This window comes from Aulostomus chinensis, chromosome 22, assembly GCF_037954235.1.
Source record: "Aulostomus chinensis isolate RoL2024-O1b breed Wild chromosome 22, RoL_Achi_v1.0, whole genome shotgun sequence".
NCBI classification, from domain to species: domain Eukaryota; kingdom Metazoa; phylum Chordata; class Actinopteri; order Syngnathiformes; family Aulostomidae; genus Aulostomus; species Aulostomus chinensis.
In genome coordinates this window covers 20592501-20615094 of record NC_141341.1, presented here as the reverse complement: position 1 = coordinate 20615094, position 22594 = coordinate 20592501, and the positions used below count along the sequence as shown (strand labels likewise).

At 48.2% G+C, this 22594-nt stretch overlaps 1 protein-coding gene and 1 long non-coding RNA gene across 3 annotated transcripts in view; both read left to right on the top strand.

The window, feature by feature from the left end:
* Positions 1-450: 450 nt before the first annotated feature.
* On the top strand, positions 451-18588 carry LOC147241121 (uncharacterized). Of its 2 annotated transcripts, XR_015111341.1 has the most exons (4): positions 451-529; positions 9811-9971; positions 10497-10602; positions 18491-18588. It is a non-coding gene; the product is annotated as an uncharacterized LOC147241121 (long non-coding RNA). The 2 variants fall into 2 exon arrangements; XR_015111340.1 differs by lacking the exon at positions 451-529 and having other exon boundaries at positions 9601-9971.
* Positions 18589-19413: 825 nt separating this feature from the next.
* The window catches only part of ccka (cholecystokinin a), a 3440-nt gene continuing 259 nt past the window's right edge, over positions 19414-22594 (top strand). The window contains exons 1-4 of the mRNA XM_086192631.1: positions 19414-19527; positions 20069-20189; positions 20264-20407; positions 22452-22594. The exon at positions 22452-22594 is cut by the window's right edge and continues 259 nt beyond it. Coding sequence (XP_086048757.1) covers positions 20069-20189; positions 20264-20407; positions 22452-22588 — 402 coding nt within the window. The 5' untranslated portion in view covers positions 19414-19527 and the 3' untranslated portion in view covers positions 22589-22594. The remainder of the gene's footprint in view (positions 19528-20068; positions 20190-20263; positions 20408-22451) is intronic.

The window sequence follows — 22594 nt, the reverse complement described above, 5'->3', positions numbered from 1 at the left end:
TCAGGCTGCTGCTGCGATGGTGCGCCGCTTCATGCCAGGGACGCGTAGCAGTGAGTCCAAACGTTAATTACTGCTCCACCTACGCCGAAGCGCTGAATGTGACCCGGGGGACAACGGCAGGAGGACATTTGATGTGCAAATCCATTCTCATTTCTAGTGTCTCTCTCTCATCTCAGTCCATTTCCTCTTTCCTTTATTCTCTCTTCCTTCGTATCTCTCTGCAAAAAAAAGTAGAGAACAAAAACCTCTAATGAAGACCAGAGAGACTTCATGATGGTATGTCAGCGTAAAGGTCCGCAGGCGCACTCAAATAAAGGCGACAGGCGGAGGCTTTCAGCTCGCAATATCCTTCTGTGTCATGTTATTTGACTTGAGAAGCCTTTTCAGACGAGATCCTTTTGATGTTGGAAAAATTTCATCTTCAAGGTCCCACAATGCAACAATGGAAGAGCGACAACCTGCCGCTCTAACTGGTGAGCCTCGTCGTCGTGGTTCGGTGGCCCAGCTGGAGAAGGACGCACAGACGAGGGTGAGGTTTGGATTATCACACAAATATTAGTTGTGTGGGTCGGGACGGGGGGTTTCCATGTTGTCATCTTCTCCGGCAGCACCAAGCTTCCCCACCATCACCTCCAACTTCTGCCTCATGCACAAAATCCCCAGAGAACTACGCCTCTCGGGCTCCCCAGTCCTCTTCTTCCCGCTGGTCAATGCTCTTCGCAGCCTCCATCTCTGTCTTCAGCTTCGACTTCATCCTTCTGTCCCTTTTACCGACAGTTACGTGTCAAATTTAAACTTTTTTTTTTTTTCCCAAAACTTAAAAAACGAGGAACAGGTTCATGCCAGTGAGGTTCATTAAAGGCGGTTCACAGCGACTTCGTAGTGACGTGTCAGACGACTCAAACTGATCTGCTCTTCATGTTCTTACGCAAATTTTAGCTCCTGGACGGAGTCGTCTGAGTCACTGTCTGTAGTATCTGATTATAGCTCAAATATTCTCTGGTTTGTCCACGTCACCTAGTTTATCTGGAAAAACGATGTCATCAGTATAAAGCAGCTGAGCAGTGTGACGAAGAATTCCACCCTGGGAAGGCGGAGGCCTCTTTCTCCGTGTGCACTCGTCATCGTATCTTTCGTCTTTGTACTTTCTTGAATCGAATGAAAGAGGAAATTTTAAAGCCATGACACAAACACACGCAGTTTTAAGCTGCGTGAGCGCAATGATGGATGGGCGGCACCACGACAACATCAGTAACGAGGAAACGCCTCAGGGTCAAAGTTAAAAATTTAAAGTGTTGACTGTTTGTAAAGCAGAGCAGGGATTCGAACATCGGTGTGTTTATCTGGTGCCTCAGAACGTCTGACTGGATCTGGAGGACCTTGAAGTATAAAACATTGTAGGTGCACAAGTGTATATTCATAGGATCAGTGTGGGTATTTAGACATAAATCTGTAGAGTTAAATCTGTATCACCACCAGACGTCAGCGTGTGAGACCGGGCAGGTACCAGCACCTGAGTCTGAGCCTGCTTGTGGGGAGTTGGCGTGTTCTCCCCGTGTCTGTTTGGTGTTCATACTCCCGTCACAGATCCTGATCCAAAGCTGGTTGTCCGGCGGCTCGACACCACACAGGACAGGTTCAACGTACATTTAGCAGCACAACATGCGATGACTAAAGTTTGACCCGGGAGGAAGAGAACAGTGAATGCAGAGGGACCCAGGGGAAGTGGGTGGGGTTACAGGCTAGGCCACACGCTATGCTACAGGCTAGGCTACATGCTGGGTCCATGTGGGGTAAACTTAATAGACAATTACCTTGAGTAACGAAGCAAGTAAGTACAAAGATGCTAAAACTGCACAAAGAACAAGAGCGTCAGGTTCATCACATCAGTGACCAGCATGGCGTGCTCCATTTACCTCAGAACTGGGAGTGCCATCACACCCAAGTTGACCACGTTCCAGTCGGAGAAGAGAGGTATGTGAGCAGAGAGGAAGTGAAATAAACACATGGTTTACGTCCCAGCTGTGCACTCATTCAGAACACTTCATACTGTATTTTGCGCATTAAAATGTGGAGTCAACGCGTCTCCGGATAAAACATGAGCTGAACTGTGGAGGCAGCCCATTAAATGTGACACTAATAAGCCAACAGAGGGCATTCAAGTGACTGATGCGAGGAGCAGCTTATCTGAATTGCGATCTCGGGGTTCTTCAGGTACCTGCGAGACTTGGCACCTGCATGGATCACATCCGCACTTTGAATTGGCCCTCTGCAGTCTGACTGGGAGCCGGTCCTCGTCCATCGTCAGGCCGGGGGGGCACCTTTATACGCTGCCTCTGAGGTTGTTCACATAGATGCACAACAGATTTGTGGCAGAGAGCTGGGAGGCTGGTTCTGGTTCTGGATTTGCTGGGATTCTCCAGAGTGGCTCTCTCTAAAAAAAATATCCCAGCAGGGGGAGGATGGATGGACGGACGTTGTGCCAGACCAAGAGGTGTTTCTAATTAACAGGCCCTCAGACAGGCGTCGGCGTGCGGCTTCGGCACATCCGCCTCGGCACATCCGCCTCGCCACCTTGGACTGATACTGAACAGTAAACGCTCGCTGGAAGGACGACTCATCTGTGCAGAGATGAATTTCTGCCCAACACATTGGAGACGTTTCACATTGTCTAAGGTGTTCCAGAATTTGTCCACTCATGTTGCATGAATGAACCAGTCCATGATGCTTCCATGTTTACGGATTCAAACTCGATCCGTTCTGCTGCACATTTTCATGGTGAATGACTCGACTTCATTCCCGAGCTGATTGGCATCACCCCAAACTTCAACAGTGCATCTGGGGAGAATTTACAAGGTTTTATTGTCTTTGAAAAATAAATGATCTAATTTAGTCTGCAATAACCATGATCACTGAGTTATCCAGCTGTTCACACAAACTGTTAGGATTCGCACAAAATGAACGTCATAAAATATTGAGGATATTATTACATCAGCGGTGGATTGTGGGATAGGACTCTGTGTCCCTGCCAGCTCTTGGACCTTTGAGGTAATATGAGTGAGCTGAAGGGGTCAAAGCAGAGAGCACGCTGGGTGAACTGCCTTGGTTTGCTCCTCTGAGAGAGTGAGAGTTGAAAGCCGAATCTTTAACACCAGCAAGAAGTTAATTTTATATTTTTAAAAAGTTTATTTGACTCTCAAGTTCTCACTGATAGGTGTCTAGAGCTCACAAAGAGCTCGGCTGCACAGCTAGTTTGTGATGCCAGAATGCAGCTAAAGCCAGCCACGTACATTTAGCATGAAGCTAACGGTGGCTAACCTGGCTAACAATGCTATGATCCTCGTCTTCTATAACCAGTCGTGAACGCGGTAATCCACAGTTTCACACTTATGGTTTGGTGTGACTGTGAACGAGTATTAGAGTCCACGTGAACCCGCCTACAGATATGTAAATAAATACTTAATTGTGGAATTTTATCTTCTATTCCCGCAGTCACATTTGATGTTTGTATGATCCCCAAAATTACATTGTAAAAACAGACAGAAAACCAAAAAGTAATAAAACCTCACTCTATCTCGTGATTGTGTGAATGTATTTATATCTCGACGTTTAAATAAAGAGACTCCACTGACATTTAACAGTGTTTACCTGCCCAACTCTCCTCCACAGACTCAAATTCATCATTTCCAGAGAGGTTTTTCTCACCGTGACAGAAGCTTCATTAGTTCTTTGAGGAATTCTGAAGCGTCCACCCCCCTAACCGCGTGTAGACGGAGCCATCTGGGAGATGGGCAGATTGGCTCCTCTGAGATCGTCTGTCGAGCTTTTGTGCTGCCTCTTACTTTTGGCTTCATCTCACTCAGATTCTTTGTAGATCCACGTTGCTTTTTCTTCTTCTTCTTTGCCACTTTGGCAACCTGCGGGTGGCTCACTGACTAATGGGATGCCCGTGGATGGATGCCTGAGAGAACGTACAGTATCCCTGTCAAGATGCCACGGGGCTGTTACTCTCTGACTGTGGTTGAAGGTTAAGAGGTGAATTTACAGGCACTAAAAGGAGCTTTTTGCTTGTTCTGTTTGTGTCTTACGTTCTCTAGCGGTGGTTGTAAGTTAAGTAAATGTGGTGAGAAGCAATAAGGTGAAAGCTTTGTGTTATAGCCAGAATAATTCACCGTATGCCGATGCATGGGAGGCGGTGGTCTACCAAAACGGTGAATCCAAGTAACAGTGTAATAATGGGTTCAGTGACTAAAGGACGGAGAACTACATTTATATTTTCGGGACAGTTCCCATTTGAGCTTGACAATAAACAGAATCTGGTGGAACAGCTGATCTCCTGTTGACAAACCAAACTAATCAGACTTCTGGAGAGGGCATACAGCGAGACGTACAGCAGACATTCTTAAACGTTAATACGTGAGTCGGGTCCAGGTGCACGGCAGGGAGACAGAAGAGGCACCATCTGCTTATCCAGACAAGGCATGCCAAGTATGAAATATTCATTATGATTCATAGAAGCTCACTGTTTGTCAGTCAGGCCCCAGGCTGTGTACAACCGTACGCAATAAGCTAGGACCTGGATGTACCTGTCCGTGTGTGTGTGTGAGAGAGAGAGAGAGAGGAAGCATGTGCGCCCACATGAAGGACTCTCTTTGTGTTGTATTGGCTGTGACTAATTCCTGCATGTCAGCAATGATTAGGATCGTTTAGTGTTTCAATGTCAAATATCTCAATAGTCTGACTGTGTTGTTCCAGTGAGGGAAAAAAACCCTCCAACTCACAGAAAATTACATTGTGGATCAGTGTTTCGCTCCGATTGTCGATGGAGCGTCGCTGAACGAGGTGAAAGTACAACGCTGCAGACACTCTACCACAGTTGTTAGCAGAGCAGCATGTGAGTCCACAACATATAAAGACTGGACATTTAATTAGGTTTAAAAAGAATAATTCCTCCTCACGTCGACCCGCACCAGCTTGGACACCCGGGGATTTAATACGAACTACAAGAAGCCTAAAATCAACGGGTCGTTTTTCTACATTTAGCATCAATTTAGATTTTCAAGATGTCTGAGTCCATGTGTCTCCTTGCCGGGTGGATGAATCCATACAAACGTTGACATGACCACAGAGAATCGCCGCACACAGAGTGACATCACTGATGATCAACATTATTGATGTGTTTAGTGGTTTCAGACTAAACAAGGCTTGGGCGGCCGTCTTGAGTCCCCCATCAACGCCACTCTGCCATCAGGACTCTCGTCATGGTGGGAGGTGGAACTGATCTGCATCAGCACGACAGCAACTTGTTTCCACAGCTGTTACACGTCTATGTTGTTGTCACGTAGCAACCGCGATGCTACACAAACACTTTTGGTCACACAAGCAAGTAACATGGACGTGTCAGAAGCATGTAGGCCAACTACACGCGTGTTTCTAACAGGAACATAGAAGGAGGACCCTCACTGATCCAGACTCACTTTACCTTCAGGTCTCATTCACTGACTCCTCCTGGTACACGTCACATCCTCAAGTACTGGTTCTGATGTCATCACGCAGTACTTTTACTGCTTTACTCATGTGTTGTGTTATAATTGTGTTTGGATGCAACACAACATGTGAACCCTTTTACTCCAAAAGCAACAACAGACTTTAGTGAAGGCCTCCAAGCCTCCAGAGCTCCTACGACCTGTCCATCAGAGTCAGGACTCTACAGGTCCCCGGGGCCACGTATACTCGCTACAAGAACCCTTGCTACACTCTACACGTAGCAGGGACGCGCACGTCCTTGGGTATGAACTAGTGCATCTTAGCTGATTGGAGATTGTGAGTTGGAGCAACTCCTACTTTAATTTCTATTCTATTACATTCTTTTGGTGCTGGAGGTCCAACCAGGACAATCAAGTACAGGGTTTGCTATTATTTGCATTGTGGGAAATGAAGGCTCAGCTTGTCTCAGGGGCGTGAAGGCGTGTGTGTCTCTGCTTCTTTTATCCGTCAACATTCTGAGACTAATGAGAAACCCTTGAAACAAGCACATATATTTGATGTGACCTAAAGCCATACCCCCCCCCCAGGCTCTTAAGTAATTGCTGCACACGCTGTTGTCTCCTCTTTGATTAGGCAGCAGGTTGAGTTATAAACAAGCTGAAGAACCTCCATCTGTGCACACGACTCAGGAGCCACCAGCTGCAGGTGTGACACCGGCCCGTTAGGCAGAAATGGATGCCGCTTCCCTTGCCGTCCTGGTGCATGATTGTCACTTGGGCTCAAAAAGTCTTTACTCCCACCACCACTAAACAAATCTTGTGGATTTGATAGGCTTGATGATTGGTTATTGAACGGTCTTCCATCACTGTGAGTTCCGCCGCAGCATCACTGACACCTGTAATCTACCTCATCACCACGTACCAAAGCCCTGCGTCTCCGGACAGTGCGTGTCTTCCCTCTGAGTCTGCTTGGACACATTTCCTCTGGTAATTGCCAAATTCGTGTCACATTACAGCTCTCAGCTCTCACAAAGCCGAATGGCTGCCAAACTCTACTAATGCCTAATGAATTATACATCCTGTGGGAGAGAGAAAGAGAGGCAGAAATGGAGGAGAGGATGCAGAGAGAGAGAGCTGGATGGAGAGAGAGAGCTGGATGGAGAGAGGGAGACAGTGGGAATGAGTGCGTGTTCTCAAATCATTAAATCCCCTGCTGTCTACAGCATTCAACAAGTTCAGAAATGGAGGATGAGCCAAGACAGTAAAATAATACATGAGTTTATGGAGGAACTTTGAGCAGATATGCAGACACCATTTTCTACAGGAACGCGGATGTGAGGCGTGCGAAAATAGAAGTAAAGGGCGAGCAAAACACAGCCGTACACATCGGATCTGTCAGCTGACTGATGGGTAATCACATGACGCAAAGCTGGCTGGGAAGAGCTGATACACACCAGCAGTGATGTGACAGAACACATCTATTTTTAGGGGCCAGCATGGCTTGGAGTTAACGTGGACCAAAGGGTCGCTGGTTCGATCCCCACTTCCCCCGGTGACCATGTCCAACTGTCCTTGAGCAAGATACTGAACCCCTAGTTGCTCCTGATGGCCCTATGACGGACTGGTGACCTGTCCAGGGGGAACCCCGCCTCTCACCTGAAGGCTACTGGGATAGGCTCCACCCCCCGCCATCCTTAACAGGATAAGAGGTATAATCCCATCTATTGGCTATCCCAGCTGACATTGGGCGAGAGGCGGGGTTCCCCCTGGATGGGTCACCGGTCCATGGCAGGGCCAACACATAGAGACAGACAACCATTGGCTCTCCCAGCCACGCCTACAGTCAATTTAGAGTCTGGATTAACCTGGTCCCTCTTGATGTCTTTGGACTGTGGAGGAAGCTGGAGTACCAGAGAGAACCCAGCAGGAACAGGGAGAACATGGAGACTCACCCAGAAAGACCCCGTGCTGCAGCCGGGGCTCCACCCACAACCTTCTTGCTGGGGGGCCACAGGGAGGACCACTGCTCCACCGGGCCGCCCCTAAGATAAAGTCCAGAGGAGGAATTCCAACCCCTGGAAATGGCAGAAAAATGCAATTTACAATCAAAATGGCGGACTTCCTGTTGGATTGACGTAATATCCAACGCCACATTTTCATAGGTCTTGGCGTGTTGCATCAGCCTACCAGATTTCCTGCTTACAGGTGAGACAAATGCATTTTCCCTGAATTTTGTATCGCTGCTAGGGGGCGACAGCAAGGTGTTTTTGTACTTTTAACTCATGAAACCCATAATATGTCAAATTTTTCAGCGGGACAGTGTAATAATGATACAGAACAACGTCAGCATGGAAGGCCTGAGTGCTTGAGAGACATACAGCAGCTCCGATAATACATCTTGTTTGCAACCTCTTTGAGACTCGCCTGCGTTTTACTTGGTCGCGCTGTGCTGACGTTGTAACAGTGGAAACAGTAGGAATGGTGTCTAAAATGGTGCTTTTTAATGAGGAAAAATGGTTTGGCTCATTCTTAATATTGGTTCCCGTGGAAAGTAGCTGGTGACGGAGGATGTAAGCCGGTCCTCTCCCACACGCGAGCAGCTGCAGCAGCTCGGTTGAATCATCCAACTGCATCCAGATGCTGTTACTGGCTAAACGGTGCTGTTTCACCAACAGAGCAGGGAAACATACTGCAGCTGAGGACGAGGCTCGCTGCGTGTCGCCGGGTGTGAACACGCTGTCGCTCATTCACAGAGACGGGAGTATTGCCTCCACACATCAACATTCGCTAGCAATTAACTTAATGATCATTTCTCCCAAGTCAGTATTTAGATATTTCTTTTCGATTCTGTTGTAGTTTTTACAACTGCAGGGATCAATAGAGTAAAGTAATGGCTTCCCGTGATGAGTAATAATGATAGTTGTTTATCTCCTTTTATAGGCGAACTCCTTCCTGTGTCGCCGCTCTGTTCCGACTCATCCATCGATGGCTCCCGTGCATAAGGCGATGAACCCTGTTTTGATTTTATGCTCAACTGCCGAGACACAAATTATGACGCTGCAAGTCTTTTACCAGAGAATCAGAAACTTTATGAAATGGAAAACCAGCAACTACACACCACGAATGGCAGACCCTCCTGGAGTAGACGGGGTGCCGTCGTAGAGCGTTCGTTCGGCACGGAGCGGCACATTCAGGGAGGTTTGTGGCGCCTCTGGAGAAAGTCAGCACTTCCCAGTCAGAGGCAGTGGCCTCCATCCAAACGTACCTTAACCTCAACCTTAAACTCAAACTGAATTTTGTTCGAAAACAAACCAAATAAGAAAAAATCCTGTGAATGTCCATCAGCTACTGATGCGTGGGAATATTAGGTGCTCGTTAGCAGTAGGTGGCGCTCTAACACTCCTGCGTTCTACAGCAGGAGAAGACGATGATGTCATTGATGACTGGTGGACACAAACGCAGGATGTAACAACCAGTGCTAGCAGTGATGCTATCTTCCACTGAGCGTATCTGCGTTCATCTTCTAACGATTCACCAACTCTTCCACCCAGACATTTTTTTCAATATTTATTCAAATGTTCAGTGTCTCCACTCATGAATTAAAATGGATGGAAATGCTCCTCCTGATGGAGCAGTCAGTATCTGGGGTTCTTGCTCACAGGAGAGTCAGATGGACGCATGAATGTGTTGTGGTGAACAACGAGCCGAACCAGAGGCAGAGGCTCTGTTTGCCCTTTGTTTTACGGTCCAAGTCACCTCACTGATTTAATGCAGACTTTAGATCATGAATACAAGTGTCCAGAAGGTCCTGTGTCCCCTGCAGGTTCCTGGGTTTAGCCATCGCGCCTCAGACTTCATGATAGTGCCTGTAGCGCTCCTGCTGGCTGTTGGAGGTGCTGCAGCCAACTGGACGGAGACCCTGCGAAGACCCAGACACCGCAGGAGAGATTAAATAGCTCATGTGGCCTGAGAAGGCTCAGGTCCCCCAAGAAGAGCTGAGGAGTGATGCTGGGGAGGGGGACATCCGGCGCAGCCTCAGCATTGAATACGGAAGATATGGATCATTTTAATTTGACACACTTACATTATAAATGAACTAGTTAGGGGAGTCCACTGTCTCAGTTCTGGTGAGGCTGGGGGGTTCAGGGTCAAGAACCCCTCTGTTTATCTTTCTACCGAATAAAGAAAAGAAATAACTTTCCTGCAAAGGATCTCATTTCCAATAAAAGAGAGGCGCTCTGGTCGTCACTGATCTCTTTTCCCAATCGCGATGGCTGTGTTTGCTCAGTGGGAGTAACCTATATCCACTCTCGTCTGTCAGCAGTGACACACCGCAAGATCATTTATAATTCAGCGCTGAAGCCAAGTAGAGCCAGAGGAGACACACAGATGGCTTTCCTGCAGACAGAATGGGATCAGCAATTACCAGCCTCTCAGGTCTGCCCGTCCGTACGCCTGTGAGCGCACCTGCAGGCACCAGCACAGGTGAGGCTCCTTCCCAGCTTTGCCGTGAAGCACCAGAAGTTACAGGTCCAAACATTACACTGTTGTTTTCTCCCAGCCGCTGCCTTGTATGTTGCACGCATGCAACATTGTTGTTTTACATGTTGAAAGTTTTCTGGCGGATCTGCAGGAGGCTGTTTCTGGGCTGACGATAAGGTTGACGCGTACCCTGTCAACCCTTCGCTGCGTCTTGTGCCGGCCCTCCATCAAACACTTTCTAATTGCTCCAAGTTCACAAATGTGCCACGATTTAATGAACCCTCATCAACTTAATTGGATGCCAAATATTTACACACCTTTTATATTCCTGCTGACAGCAAACAAAGGAGCACACACAGATGCACATGCCCAAGCACAGCTAACGAGCTGCAGCAGCCACGAGCGGGTCAGCTTTCAAAAATCGATTTTACAATTAAAATCTCTGAATGAATGAAAGAACCAACATGGATTCACACAACCCTGAGATCAGTCTGTTAATATGCACCATTTCCTGTGTCCTCCTCACAGCACCAGAGGAGCAATGAGACACGAGTGACCCAACACACTGGGAGGTATCAGGCCTGGAGGCAGACGGATTTAGAGCACAGCCGAATGCAAGACCTGCAAACCAGAGGTGAAATATTGTTTAAACACCCTAAATCTCTGAAACCAGACATCACCCAGAAACACCACCCGTAAAAACGTCCAGGCTTGAGAAGCATTGGCGCTCAAGCTCCCATCAGATTCTCCACATGCCCAAAAATAACAGAGGCCGTAGCAACGTTCCTGTCCAGGGACGTTGCTACGGCCTTGTTGACGAGGCCTTTGACAACTTGTTGGCTCCTCTCAAACATTCGAGTGGTGCAGGAGGGGAAGTGGTGCCCGGACTTGCAACAGCTGGATGTGCGTGTGTTTTTATTTGTACGTGTGTATGCACGCGTGTCTAACGGTGAGAACAATGACATGATTGGAACGTGTTCTTCCCCAGATACATGAAGAGGGATTCGTTGTATATAGGAGCTCCACATCTCTCTGCAGTAGAAAGTAACTCTTGGTATAACTTGCAGCAGTGTAAATAAAATCTCTTCCATAACTAAGCAACATTGGTACTGAAACTGAAAGATCTAAATATATCAGCGTTGATTCAAATCACATCTGGACCCTCGGTTTCTGAACTCAATGGACTGAGGATATCAGCAGCACCGAGCCCTCGCGGGGACGCTCCAGGGTTTAGACCTGCATGAGCACGACTGACTGATCAAAGTTCCCCAAAATAAACAAACCTTGCAAATTCATCAAATCTGCGGAGGAGAAACAGAAAACGATTCTCTGCCGTCTCCATGGTCTCACTATCAGCACACCTCTCTAATGAGGCCCTTCCTAATCTAATGAGGGTCAGGTGATGCTGCGCGCCATATCCCCAAACCATTGGGTGCAACTACAAAATCAAAGGAATCTATCAAGAGATGAAACTACCAACTGTTTGGTCAAGTTAGTCCAAAACCACAGGCCAAGAAGCTTACCACTGGAGGGGAGTTGGGTCAGGAGCAGGGCTGCGCCACCCCAAATGTCTACCTCTCCTTCGGTCTCTGTGGCCGCGTCGCTGCTCGCTTCCCTTGCTGCTTTGCTGTTCATCTGCGTCCTCCTGGACTACAACTGCCGGGATGTTGAGGCGGTTGCTATGATGGCCGAACAGCTGGACCCTGGAGTTGCTGTGCAGATGCGGGCAGCAGCAAACGCAGAGGCATGAAGACAGCAGATCATCGTGAAAAATAGTGCAGAACACTGAAGTGACGGGTTGAGGACAGTTACCTACAACACAAACGCCAACATTTTACCCTTCAGGCTGCGGTGGGAACAACAGTGCTGGTTATGAGCTGAGAAAACACACTTGTTCTTACTTGGTGCTAATCGCTTGACACTGTAACATAACTTTTGAAGTCCTCACTGTTAAATATCTTCTATTTCGCCGTGACTGACCTGCCGTCTCATGTTGAGACCCTCTGAGGTACTCCGGCCATGTTGGTCCATGTTCTAATCCAGAGATCAACAGCACGTCGAGGGACCAACACGGCGCAGCAGGGAACAAAATTCAGGTTGCCATTTGTAGGTTGGCTTCACTTACATGGACGGCAATAATCCCACCTTTGACCTCACCCTGAATTAGACAACACCCTAGGTTAGTTTCTCATAGAATATTAACTACCGTTGGACCAATGACCGGAGTGCCGTCACTCGACTTCTACAACTTTCCTCCCTGCCTCCAGCTGTGACTCTCACTGGAGGCTGGACCGCAGGATGTAAAGCAGTTTGGCTGCCATATGTGGCGCAAAAATGCTGCAAAATCTCTGCTGGGACTTGAAGATGTGATGAAGATGTTTATATTTATCTATCAAGCTGTTCAATAATGCAACTAGGATTGGAATTATGCTCCAGTTGTAATCTGATGTTTGCTTGCACAGGTGGCGACGTTCTTTAGGTTAGAAAACGCCTGTTTATCTGTAATTAGCACAGACGCATTTGATCGAACCGCCAGCGATGGTGAACATCATGACATCGACTCGACCTCTGATCAGATATCTCAGAATACGTTCGACTAAAACTAAAGAGTAGCAAACAAATGAAAAGAGGCAGGAAGGGAGCGAAGCTTCAGAGCACCCCAAACACAGGTGAGACAACGTTTTCATTAAAGCTAATCGATAGCATTGAGCAGCCGGGCCGCCGAGTCGAACGCAGCTCAAGTTTCTGGCTTGTTGCTAATTACTAGGTGATTACAAAGAGCAGCCAGACACTCCCTCGTCTCATCTCCATCCCTCCCTCTCCCTCCTCAACTCTCCTTCATTCCATCCTTCTCTCTGACGTTCACACCCTCAAACTCTGTCATCTCCTCCTTCCTCTGTTTCCGAGGTCAATTTAATTTCTCTCCGCAAATTGACAAGTGAGGGAGGAGCGAATGAAAGATGAATTAAACAGTGGCTCTGTTACCACATTTATATCTTCCAGCTTGTATGTCGCAAATGATAGGAGGGCTAACACGGTGGAGACCTGGAGAACGAGAAGATCTGAGCAATTTGCACGTGATAATATGTGCGACCGTCTCCACCGTAATGGGCCCATTGCTGAGCCGAGGCGACTGAGGCTCTTCAAGTCGCTTGTCAGAACATTTGATGGGAAGGACACGGTGTGATAGGTCTTCCTGTCCTGTCCACCCTGACGCCTGATCTCCCGCGAGGCTCAGGTCGCCCAAACCCCTTGGAATGGAAACACTCCTCCATATCCACCTGGGAGGAACAGAATAACTTTTCATCCTTTTCTTTTTACTTGAGATGTTTCCAGGCATGACAATTTAAAGATGAGGGGATCTTGACATTTCCATACTGGTCGAAAACTCATCTGCATCAGGGCAGTGTGTAATCTGCTTTTATTATTCTCGGCCATGTCGCAGATTTGTCACAGATGTATGCTGGAGATTTTCTCGATCCACTGTTTGCCCTCACAGTGTGTGTGTGTGTGTGTGTGTGTGTGTGTGTGTGTGTGTGTGTGTGTGTGTGTGTGTTTTAATGGATACCTGAGGCTCCTCTTGAATCCACCAAGGGTCCAGGGGGCTTTTTCACATTTCACTCGAAGTTGAATTCATTAGGACTCGATAGCTGTTGGACCACCTCTGGACTCGCACACCAGGCACGTCATCTGCATGTTAAAAAAATCAATAACAAGAGTGTGTGAGTGCGTGTGCTTCTTTGTGGGCTTGAATCCTAAGAGCAAACACATACATGGACATGCATATTGGAGGGCATGAGGCTCTCAGGTGAGATGCAGTTGACAGCTGTTGGTCCTGAGCTGAAAATATCAGACGCCGCATTCAAAGCTCAGTTTGGATATTAAAGGTTTTTATTTGCTTATTCAGCTTTAATGTTGGAGTTCGGCTGAGTTGATGCATGTGATGGAGCGATGAAGGTAGAAAAGATGGTGGCTTGGGTTCAAGCTAACAACAAAATCTGTGATGCTGTGATTGTTGAAGCTGGATTCCTGTTCCTACTGAAACGGAGAGGCGGCTGAGAGGCTCAGGGCTCACCGACAGGCTCGCGGTCCCCACGCATCCAGAAGAGCATCACAACACAACCAGCTGTTGATTGGTTCAACTGGACTTCAGAGTGGGCAGGATTTCTGGCAAAGAAGCATCCGTTGCAAGTGTGAATCGGTTTGAGGCGACTGCATGATCGTAGTACGAAAGACTACAATAAAAGAAGTGCCATTCAGCTGGTGGAGGGAAGTATCAGATGCACCGATGAACACGGGTTGGACAGATGTCTCAAAATCTTGCTTCAAAGAAGCTTCAAAGGAAGACTGCAGCCGATGTCCTTCAGTAATGTGAGATGCAGACGTCCCTGTTTTCTGACTGGCATCACTCACACATATGAACACGTATGAGGACCCTTTTGTTTGACATGAACCGCCATCGGTATTGTGACCTTCTGAAAGCTGAACGTGTGAACAGCTGCTACCTGCTCCACAGACATAGGGGGCAGTATTGCACCCACTTCCGATGCATGCCGACCCACTTGGGACCAACAGAGAACCTGCGCAACCGCGTCATCCCCTCTACCCCGACTGGTTCCACGGGAGGTTCCTTCCAGTACCACATGTTGTGCACACTGAGGCTCATCAAACAGCCAGTCTTCCTTCTTATTACCAAAACAAATGAGGCGAGTTCAGGTTATTAAAATTACTTCACAAATTGCGCCTTTAAGTGAAGGACAAGTTCCCCTGTCAATCATGTCCATGATCACGACTCAGTCTCCGTACGGACGAAACAACTCAGACAGGTTTTGCTAAGTGTTGGCAGGTACAGTAGTTTTTCTATTGGATGGAGCCAGTCGGGTTCCTGTGCCTCCAGTGCCTCCTCTCAGTTCGTGGACCCGTCATCTAAGCCAGCGGCCTCCACATCTACAGGGTGTTTGTGTGCTGGTGAGGTTGCGGCGCTGCCGTGACTCCATGGAAACACAGCAGGGCTTCAGCATGCTGCGTCTGTGTGTGCTTCCAACGGCACCATCTGAGATGCAGCGAACCATTTTAGAGTTGAGGCTCATTAGTGCTGAATATCAGTTGAACTGTCAGGTGACATGAACTCAGGAAAGCGCGTTGAGTCTGGATGACTCCAGAAAACGCCATCTACGCGTTGATTTGGGCTTGAAGTGGCTGCTAACAAACGTTCGAAAGCTTCGTTCGGCGCAACCAGCGTTGTCTTCATCTGCCCGAGCACGCAGATATCAGCAGCGCTGAGATGTCAGGCGGGACTGACAACGACATTTCAGCCAAAATAAAAAAAGTGGTTGCAGATTACGATGACCTGGATTATAGGGGACGTTTGGACGTTGTTGCTGCTGGTTGCTCCCCACGAGGCCCAGCAGGATGATGCAGTTCTCAGCTCAGGTCTGCATCGCCATGGCTTCCCTCCGCCAAAATCTGATGGGATTTTCTGAGTTCGTGATTTTTTTTCCTGTTCACAGTTGATTCACAAATGGACACCACTTTTATTATTTATTAAGCTTAAATGCAATTGTTGAAAGAAGAAAGCTTAAATTCTGCTAAAAACAAACCCCACCCAGGATGCAGGACTTCAGCATGGGCACAACTCGCGTCATGTTTCTTCTGCTGTGATGACATTTGTGGTCTCTTTCAGCGGCTTGTTTCTGTTTGTAAGACACACAAGAGTTTCTGCATTCACAGGTGTGGAATTAACGGATGTACTTCATTCTATTAAGCAAAAATGTTTAAATGTCTTAATCCGGCGTGAATCACAGACCTCAAATCAGGCGTTTAATCCAGAGCTAAGCTGACTCTCCTCCTGGTTTCCAGCGCCGCTTCCTCAGCTTCAAGCTAAAAATATCTGTCTGGTTCTCTGAATTCTGGAGTCCCCAAGAGAACATAGAGAGTAGAAACATCCCTGTGAGATCAGAACGCCTAAAAGCGACTCGGTGACATGCAAATGACCCCGTTTGAGTGAAATGTCACATTTAATAAATCAGAAAATCCCACCTGTGAACATGGATCAGCTGAAGGTGCCATCAACTTCTTATGCAAGTTTTCCTTTTAATGACAGTGTGAAATATATAAATAAACGCCACGGCTGCACCGTCTCATTATCCTAGCACACACGCAGATATTCTTACACACGCTAACAGATGGGTGTACAGTATGTAATGTTCCCCATCACACCCCCCCATCATCTTGGTGAGCTTGAAATTAAAGCAGCAGCGTATGAGGAGCCTCAGCTGGTGTCACTCTCTCAGAGCTACGCAGTAAAACCATCCGCGTTCTCCAATGTGAGGGAACCTTGAAGCCAAACGGCCCACTGAGATGATCCTGAGTGCACGTTTGTGTGTGATCTGCCAGTGTGACGGATACATAAATAGATCCCTGCATAATTTAGCGTGTTTACTATCTCTATACCAAACAGCCTCGGCAGGGGTCTCTCACTGCCTCGCCTGGTGACTTCGAAGTCACAGATATTTGGAAGAAAGCTGTTCAGAAACTTTAATGGACTTCTCAGCTTCACCTCCCTCCAGGTGTTTGCTCACCAACCCAGACAGACGTCCAGTTATCGCCCACGTGGAGGAGCCAGAGAATGCTCATGTCCAACAGGTTGCCTGGGGGCTGCGCACACACACACAAAGTTACCAGAAGTATATAACTCAAGTAGAAACTCATGATCATCACTCACACACACATCTCACACACATGCACGCCCCCCACACCACATGGTTAATTAATTCTAATTCGAACGGCCGTGGCCTCACCTCCCACACTCGTGCCTTCTGACGGTGCCTGGAGAGAGAGAGAGAGGGAGAGAGAGAGGGAGGGAGAGAGGGAGCGCTGCAGCGCACGAGGAAGACAGGCAGAAGCCAGCAAAGCAAAGAATGCGAGAGTGAAAAAAGAGGGAAAGTGGGCCAGCGCGATGGAGGGAATCAGTGACAGGCAGGAGTCGTGGCCCAGAGTTCCCCAGCAGCCTTGCGACTGTCAGCCACAGGTGGTTAAATCAAATTTTGATGGAGGAAGTCCTGCGTTATTCCAGAGTTGGCGGGGACAGAAGCCTCTCATTTGCATACAAAGAAGATTTAAATTTACAACGACGTCACGCAGCTGTTTTACCCTCAAACGCGAGTGATTGAACGCTGAATCGGTGGCTCGTTCTCTCAGCGGTAATTCAGTTCCAACAGCTTGCGATTCAGTTACAGTTCACTGGTAACGTTCTTAAACAGAACCCCCAAATCAGAACCACCCGTGACCCCATGTCCTCCTGACCTGTCCGTCCATCTGCAGCACCCGTAGTGGTGTCCTAGTGGGTGGGTCAGCTGACTGTCTCAGTGGTGGTCCTGGAGACACTGAAAGGATTCAGCTTCAAATGGATCCATTGTTGTCCAGGCTTTTATCAAACTTGAGGTTGGAGTCCAACACGGTTCCTGAAGCTGAAGACGGTTCCTCCTGAATTCCTCCTAACTAGTTTAGTCTCACTCGGGTCCGGGTGGTCATCATCACCCTGCCGCCATGACCCGAAGGGCAGAAGTGACATTAGAACATTGCCGACGGAGGCGGCGCTGCTGACCTGCAGCCGTCTGTGTCCAGGATGCGGAGCAGAGGAGGAAGGACCCAAACCTGCAGAGAACCAGGACCCGAGACCGTTCACACCACCTGCCGATTTCTGTCCATCAAAAAGTTTAACGGCAGCAATAAGAATATGAGGCTGATCTCATTAAAGCAGGAGAAATGCTAGCAAATAAAAGTCTCTGGTATTATCCGTCGGAACGCCTTTTCCAACCTCCGGGTGGATCCAGATTTCCGTCAGTCAGGAAAATGATTCATCTTTTAGTATTTCCTCAACGTTCCTCCTCACAGGGGATGTGAGGCAGCAGGTCCGAGCTCAGGTCTCTGGTAGCCTTGGATTGCAGGTGTTGTGCCAGGTATGTGACATCACTCCCCAATGTTGAGAACCCTGAGCCGAGCCGAGCCGAGTTGAACTGAGCTGAGCCGAGCCGAGCCGAGCTGAGCCGAGCTGAACTGAGCTGAGCCGAGCCGAGCCGAGCCGAGCTGAGCCGAGCTGAACTGAGCTGAGCCGAGCCGAGCTTCCTGCAGCTTCACCAGAATTTACCGTCTTTAGAAGACTTGTGATGTCTTCTGAGTTGTTACGAATCACCACAAGGAACCAGAGATTCCCTCAGCTCAGATATCGTCAATGAAATCACACCTTTCAAAATGACGCTACCTCAAGATACGGTAACGAACCGTTCTTCAGTTTAAAACACACCACTACAAAAAGAGGCGGGAGGCTTTCATGTCTTAAAAGAGCAGTTTTTATGACATCAGAGGTCACCGTGGACACGAAACGTCATCGTGCTGAAAACAGAGGAAACGCGATGTTGTTGCGGTGATGCTGAGGTCATGTGTCCGTGCTGTAGTTCAAAGGTCGTTTTCATTTGTTCGGATCAGGATGAACAAAATCTCATAGTTTTTGTTTGCCACAGGTGGGAGGTTCTGCAGTGACCACAAACCCGGAGCAGAAACGGCCCGTTGGAGCAGTGAGGCCTGGTGACGCCCACCTCTGCGCTGGCACTCATGGGCGAGGAGGTATCGTGCCGGAACCTTTGACCTGGCTTTAATGCCACGGCGGTAATGTAGCATTGGTAGGCGTTGCGGGCTGCGCTCAGCCTCAGGGGACCACGGACTGCTGTCTGAGGCGGCTGGAGGCGGAGCCGATCCTGGCACGCATCAGCAGCTCAGCTGCCTCATTAATAAAAACATTAACTCACAACAGCTGATCAATAGCTATTGGCTCCGGCTCGGGGATTTGCTGCAACTGGATGATCAATAAACCGGGTTAATCCTGCATCGTTAGAGAGACGCGGGTTGAGGGGGGGGGGGGGGGGGCAGAGAAGATGGTGTCACTTTGAGCTGCGTTGTTCACTACAGGAACAATAAAAGGTTCTGGTTCCTGCTTTAAACCATTTTTAAAGTGGTCCAAATGTGTGTGTGTGTGTGTGTGTGTGTGTGGTGTGCAACATAAACGCACACACACACACACACACACACACACACACACAGCTGTCTTCCACATGACAGCAGTGTAAGTGATTTTTTTATTTTAGAAGTAAACCATGAAATACACTTGTAGTTCCAAGCTTTACTTTTGCTGCACATGATTAACTGTTATGTGCACAGCGCACTGAAAACTCTCTCTATCACTCACTCACACACACACACACACACACACACACACACACACACACACACACTAATAATGCATCAACAGGGCAGCTCCTGAGGTTACAATTTATGACGCGGAAATAAATAATAAAACTGAAGCTCACTGTTTTATTGTTGAGGATGTAAATACACACACATTTGGCTTGCAAACACACGCGCGCGCACACACACGCACACTCACACACAGAGTCAGAAGGCACTGAGCGAGGAGTATAAAAGGGGGCATCCTTCCCTCTCAACACAGAAGTGCTCTCCTCACTCTCACGCTCCTCTGACACACCAAACCTCGAATCTCAAGGTAAGAAAGATGCGCTCGTCTGTTTTCATGATGCAATTCGATAGACATCTGACTGTTTTACGACTTTTTTGAATGTGATCTTAAACCTTCTTGAGAATGTTACTTTTCTGGCAGTCAGGCTGGAATGCCACTATTTGACAGAGACGATGGATGCAGCAGAGGAGAAGCACCAGGCAGTTCTGGCTGGAACGTTCATGATTTACGTGCTCGAGATTTGAGATTTATGATTTGTTACTGAGTTGATTCTCTTGACATTGTAGATCAGCAATATTTCTACCTTGATAAGAATTCATCAGTTCATTCCAGCAATGCTCCCCTCCTCTGAGTAAGAGGTGGCTGGGTCAGTGTGAGCTGCTAGTCAGCGGCTGTGTATATTGTGTATATGTGTATATTCACATATGCCGCTCTGATTCACGCGCCTCTTCCCCGCCGTCGCCATGATCATGAGCGAGCGGTTGCGTGACGGATGGCAGACGTTCTCGGCCGAAGAGGAAGACTGGCGCACTTCCTCCCAGTTCAACTTTCCCTCCTCCGTCTCCAGATGTCTGCTGGGCTGTGTGTGTGTGTCGTGCTGGCTGTCCTGTGCACGAGCTGTCTGGGGCTCCCCTTCTCCTCTCAGCCCCTCGACAAGGGCCAGCGCGCTCTCTCCGCTTCCTCTGAAGGTACCACGAGCCCCGAGCAGACAGGAAGACCTAGAACAGCTTTGCATATCTGACCGTGTGTTTGTGTTGAGCAGCTGACACCTTCACCTTGGGGGAGCCCCACCTTCGACACAGCCGCTCGACCCCCCAGCTGAAAACTCTCCCTCTGGCTGAGGAGGATGCAGACTCCCGGGCCAACCTCAGCGAGCTGCTGGCAAGACTCATCTCCTCCAGGAAAGGTGTGCGTGTGCGTGTGCGTGTGCGTGTGCGTGTGTGTGTGTGTGTGTGTGTGTGCGTGTGTGTGTGTGCGTGTGTTAGTGTAGATTGATGAACACCTCCCATCACAACTCTAGCGACCACTGCCCTTCCCTGACGTTCTCCTCCCCTCAGTGTTGCTAATTACTGGCATCAGCCGACAACCAGCTTTGTAAAATGAATTAGTGGCTCTGAAAAGCTTTTGTGGTTTCAAAGTGTGTATTAGTGCCTTCCGGCTATCATATTTCACTTTTTCCTCCTCGTCTGACTTCCACTTGCTGGATCTTTTCTTTTCTTTTCTTTCTTGTTTTTGCTACACCATGAAAATGAACCCTCAACCCTCTTTTAGTTCACCAGCGCTCTGATTTCTCTGGCGGCATGACAGGAAGGGAATATCTGGGCTCTCAACAGCCCTACACGCACACACACACACACACACACACACACACACACACACACACACGAGATCTGAGGAATCCATGTGGCTGCCAGATATTGAATATTATAAGTTCTCTTTGCAGAACAGTTGCTGAGTTGCTGCAGCCAATATCTCAACTATCAGTCCTCCAAGGAAAAGAGGAAAAGTATTTTTAAAAACTGTTTGCATCATTTCCTGACTGCCAAACGTCTGCACACACACACACGCACACGCGCGCACACACACACACACACACACACACACACACACACACACACACACACACACTCCCCCTCACTCACAGATTTCTGTACATTTTGAATCATTAATTTGCATCACATTTAGTTCAACTTTTAGAATACGACACGCGTGGAAACTCTGAGACTGTCGAGTGCTTAAAACGTCGACGGGCGTTTGAAACCGATGTGGTCGCCTCCTCACGACAGCATTTTTTTGACAATTTTTTTGTTGCTTAAATCAACTCCTTATGATGTTTGGTCTCCAGTTTTTTATGAAAAACTTGAAAACAATGACTCAGGCGATTATTTTAAGAAGGCGACGGTATGTAACATCGCATAGTGTGTGGAATGTGTGTTTCTCCTCCATCATGTGCGCGCGCGTGTGTGTGTGCGTGTGTGTGTGTGTGTGTGTGTGTGTGTGGGGGCGTCTGCCTTCGCGTTAGCACTGCTCACTTGCATGTTTCGGTGTGGGAGGTGTCGTTGTCGAGCCTTCTGCAGCCAATCTTCTCAGCACACCAGGGAACTGAAACACAGTGTTTATGTGCGTGTGTGTGTGTGTGTGTGTGTGTGTGTGTGTGTTGTGTGGGAGGGTGTGGGTGGAGTGAAAACAGCATCCCAATTGATTACCAAACAGACAGAAATTCTGCTTTGCTTCACACAAGATAGAAAAGTAGAGATCTGCAGCTCAGCGTCTGCCTTCTAATCACCATCGCTGCCACACACGGTCACAAAGTGACGCTGACAGACGCCCTGGCGTCCAGCTGTGTGAACATCAATGCTCTTTGAGTGTGTGTGTGTGTGTGTGTGTGTGTGTGTGTGTGTGTATGTGTGTGTGACAGGAAGAGAGAGAGAGAGAGAGTGAGGCACAGCCAGACATTTAAATGATCAAAAACGACCCACTTTTACAGCTTCATCGTCTCAGGGTCGAACCTTCAGAAATGGATGTTCACACCCAGATGTTCTCTGTGGTGATTTAAGATTCCAGCTGTGCAAACACGACTCAGTGCATGAAAATCACCTCCAATTAACTCATTATGCCTTTACAGGGCAAAAAAATCTGACCAAAAACATCGATTGTTTTAACCCTAAAAGCATAAATAGTCTAAAAATGTATTTCAGCCAAGGAGGAATCTGGAGGGATTTGGGAACGTCTTCAATTCAGAGACAGCGATTCCTGTCAAACTTTTAAGTTTTCCAAAACACTAAAACAATGAAACTCAGCTTGTCTCACACAATCAGAGATCTGCCGCTGACGCGAGAACCCCAGCACGCTGGTGTTCCTCTCACTTAATGCAGAAAGGCACGTAGGAGCAGGTTTAACAGCTCCTGCTCTGCTCCCCCTCCACCCACTCCTCTATCGCCTCCTCCCAGGTTCTGTGCGCAGGAACTCCACGGTGAACAACAGAGGCAGCGGACTGAGCGCCAACCACCGGATAGCAGACAGGGACTACTTGGGCTGGATGGATTTTGGCCGCCGCAGTGCAGAGGAGTATGAGTACTCTTCATAATGGCTC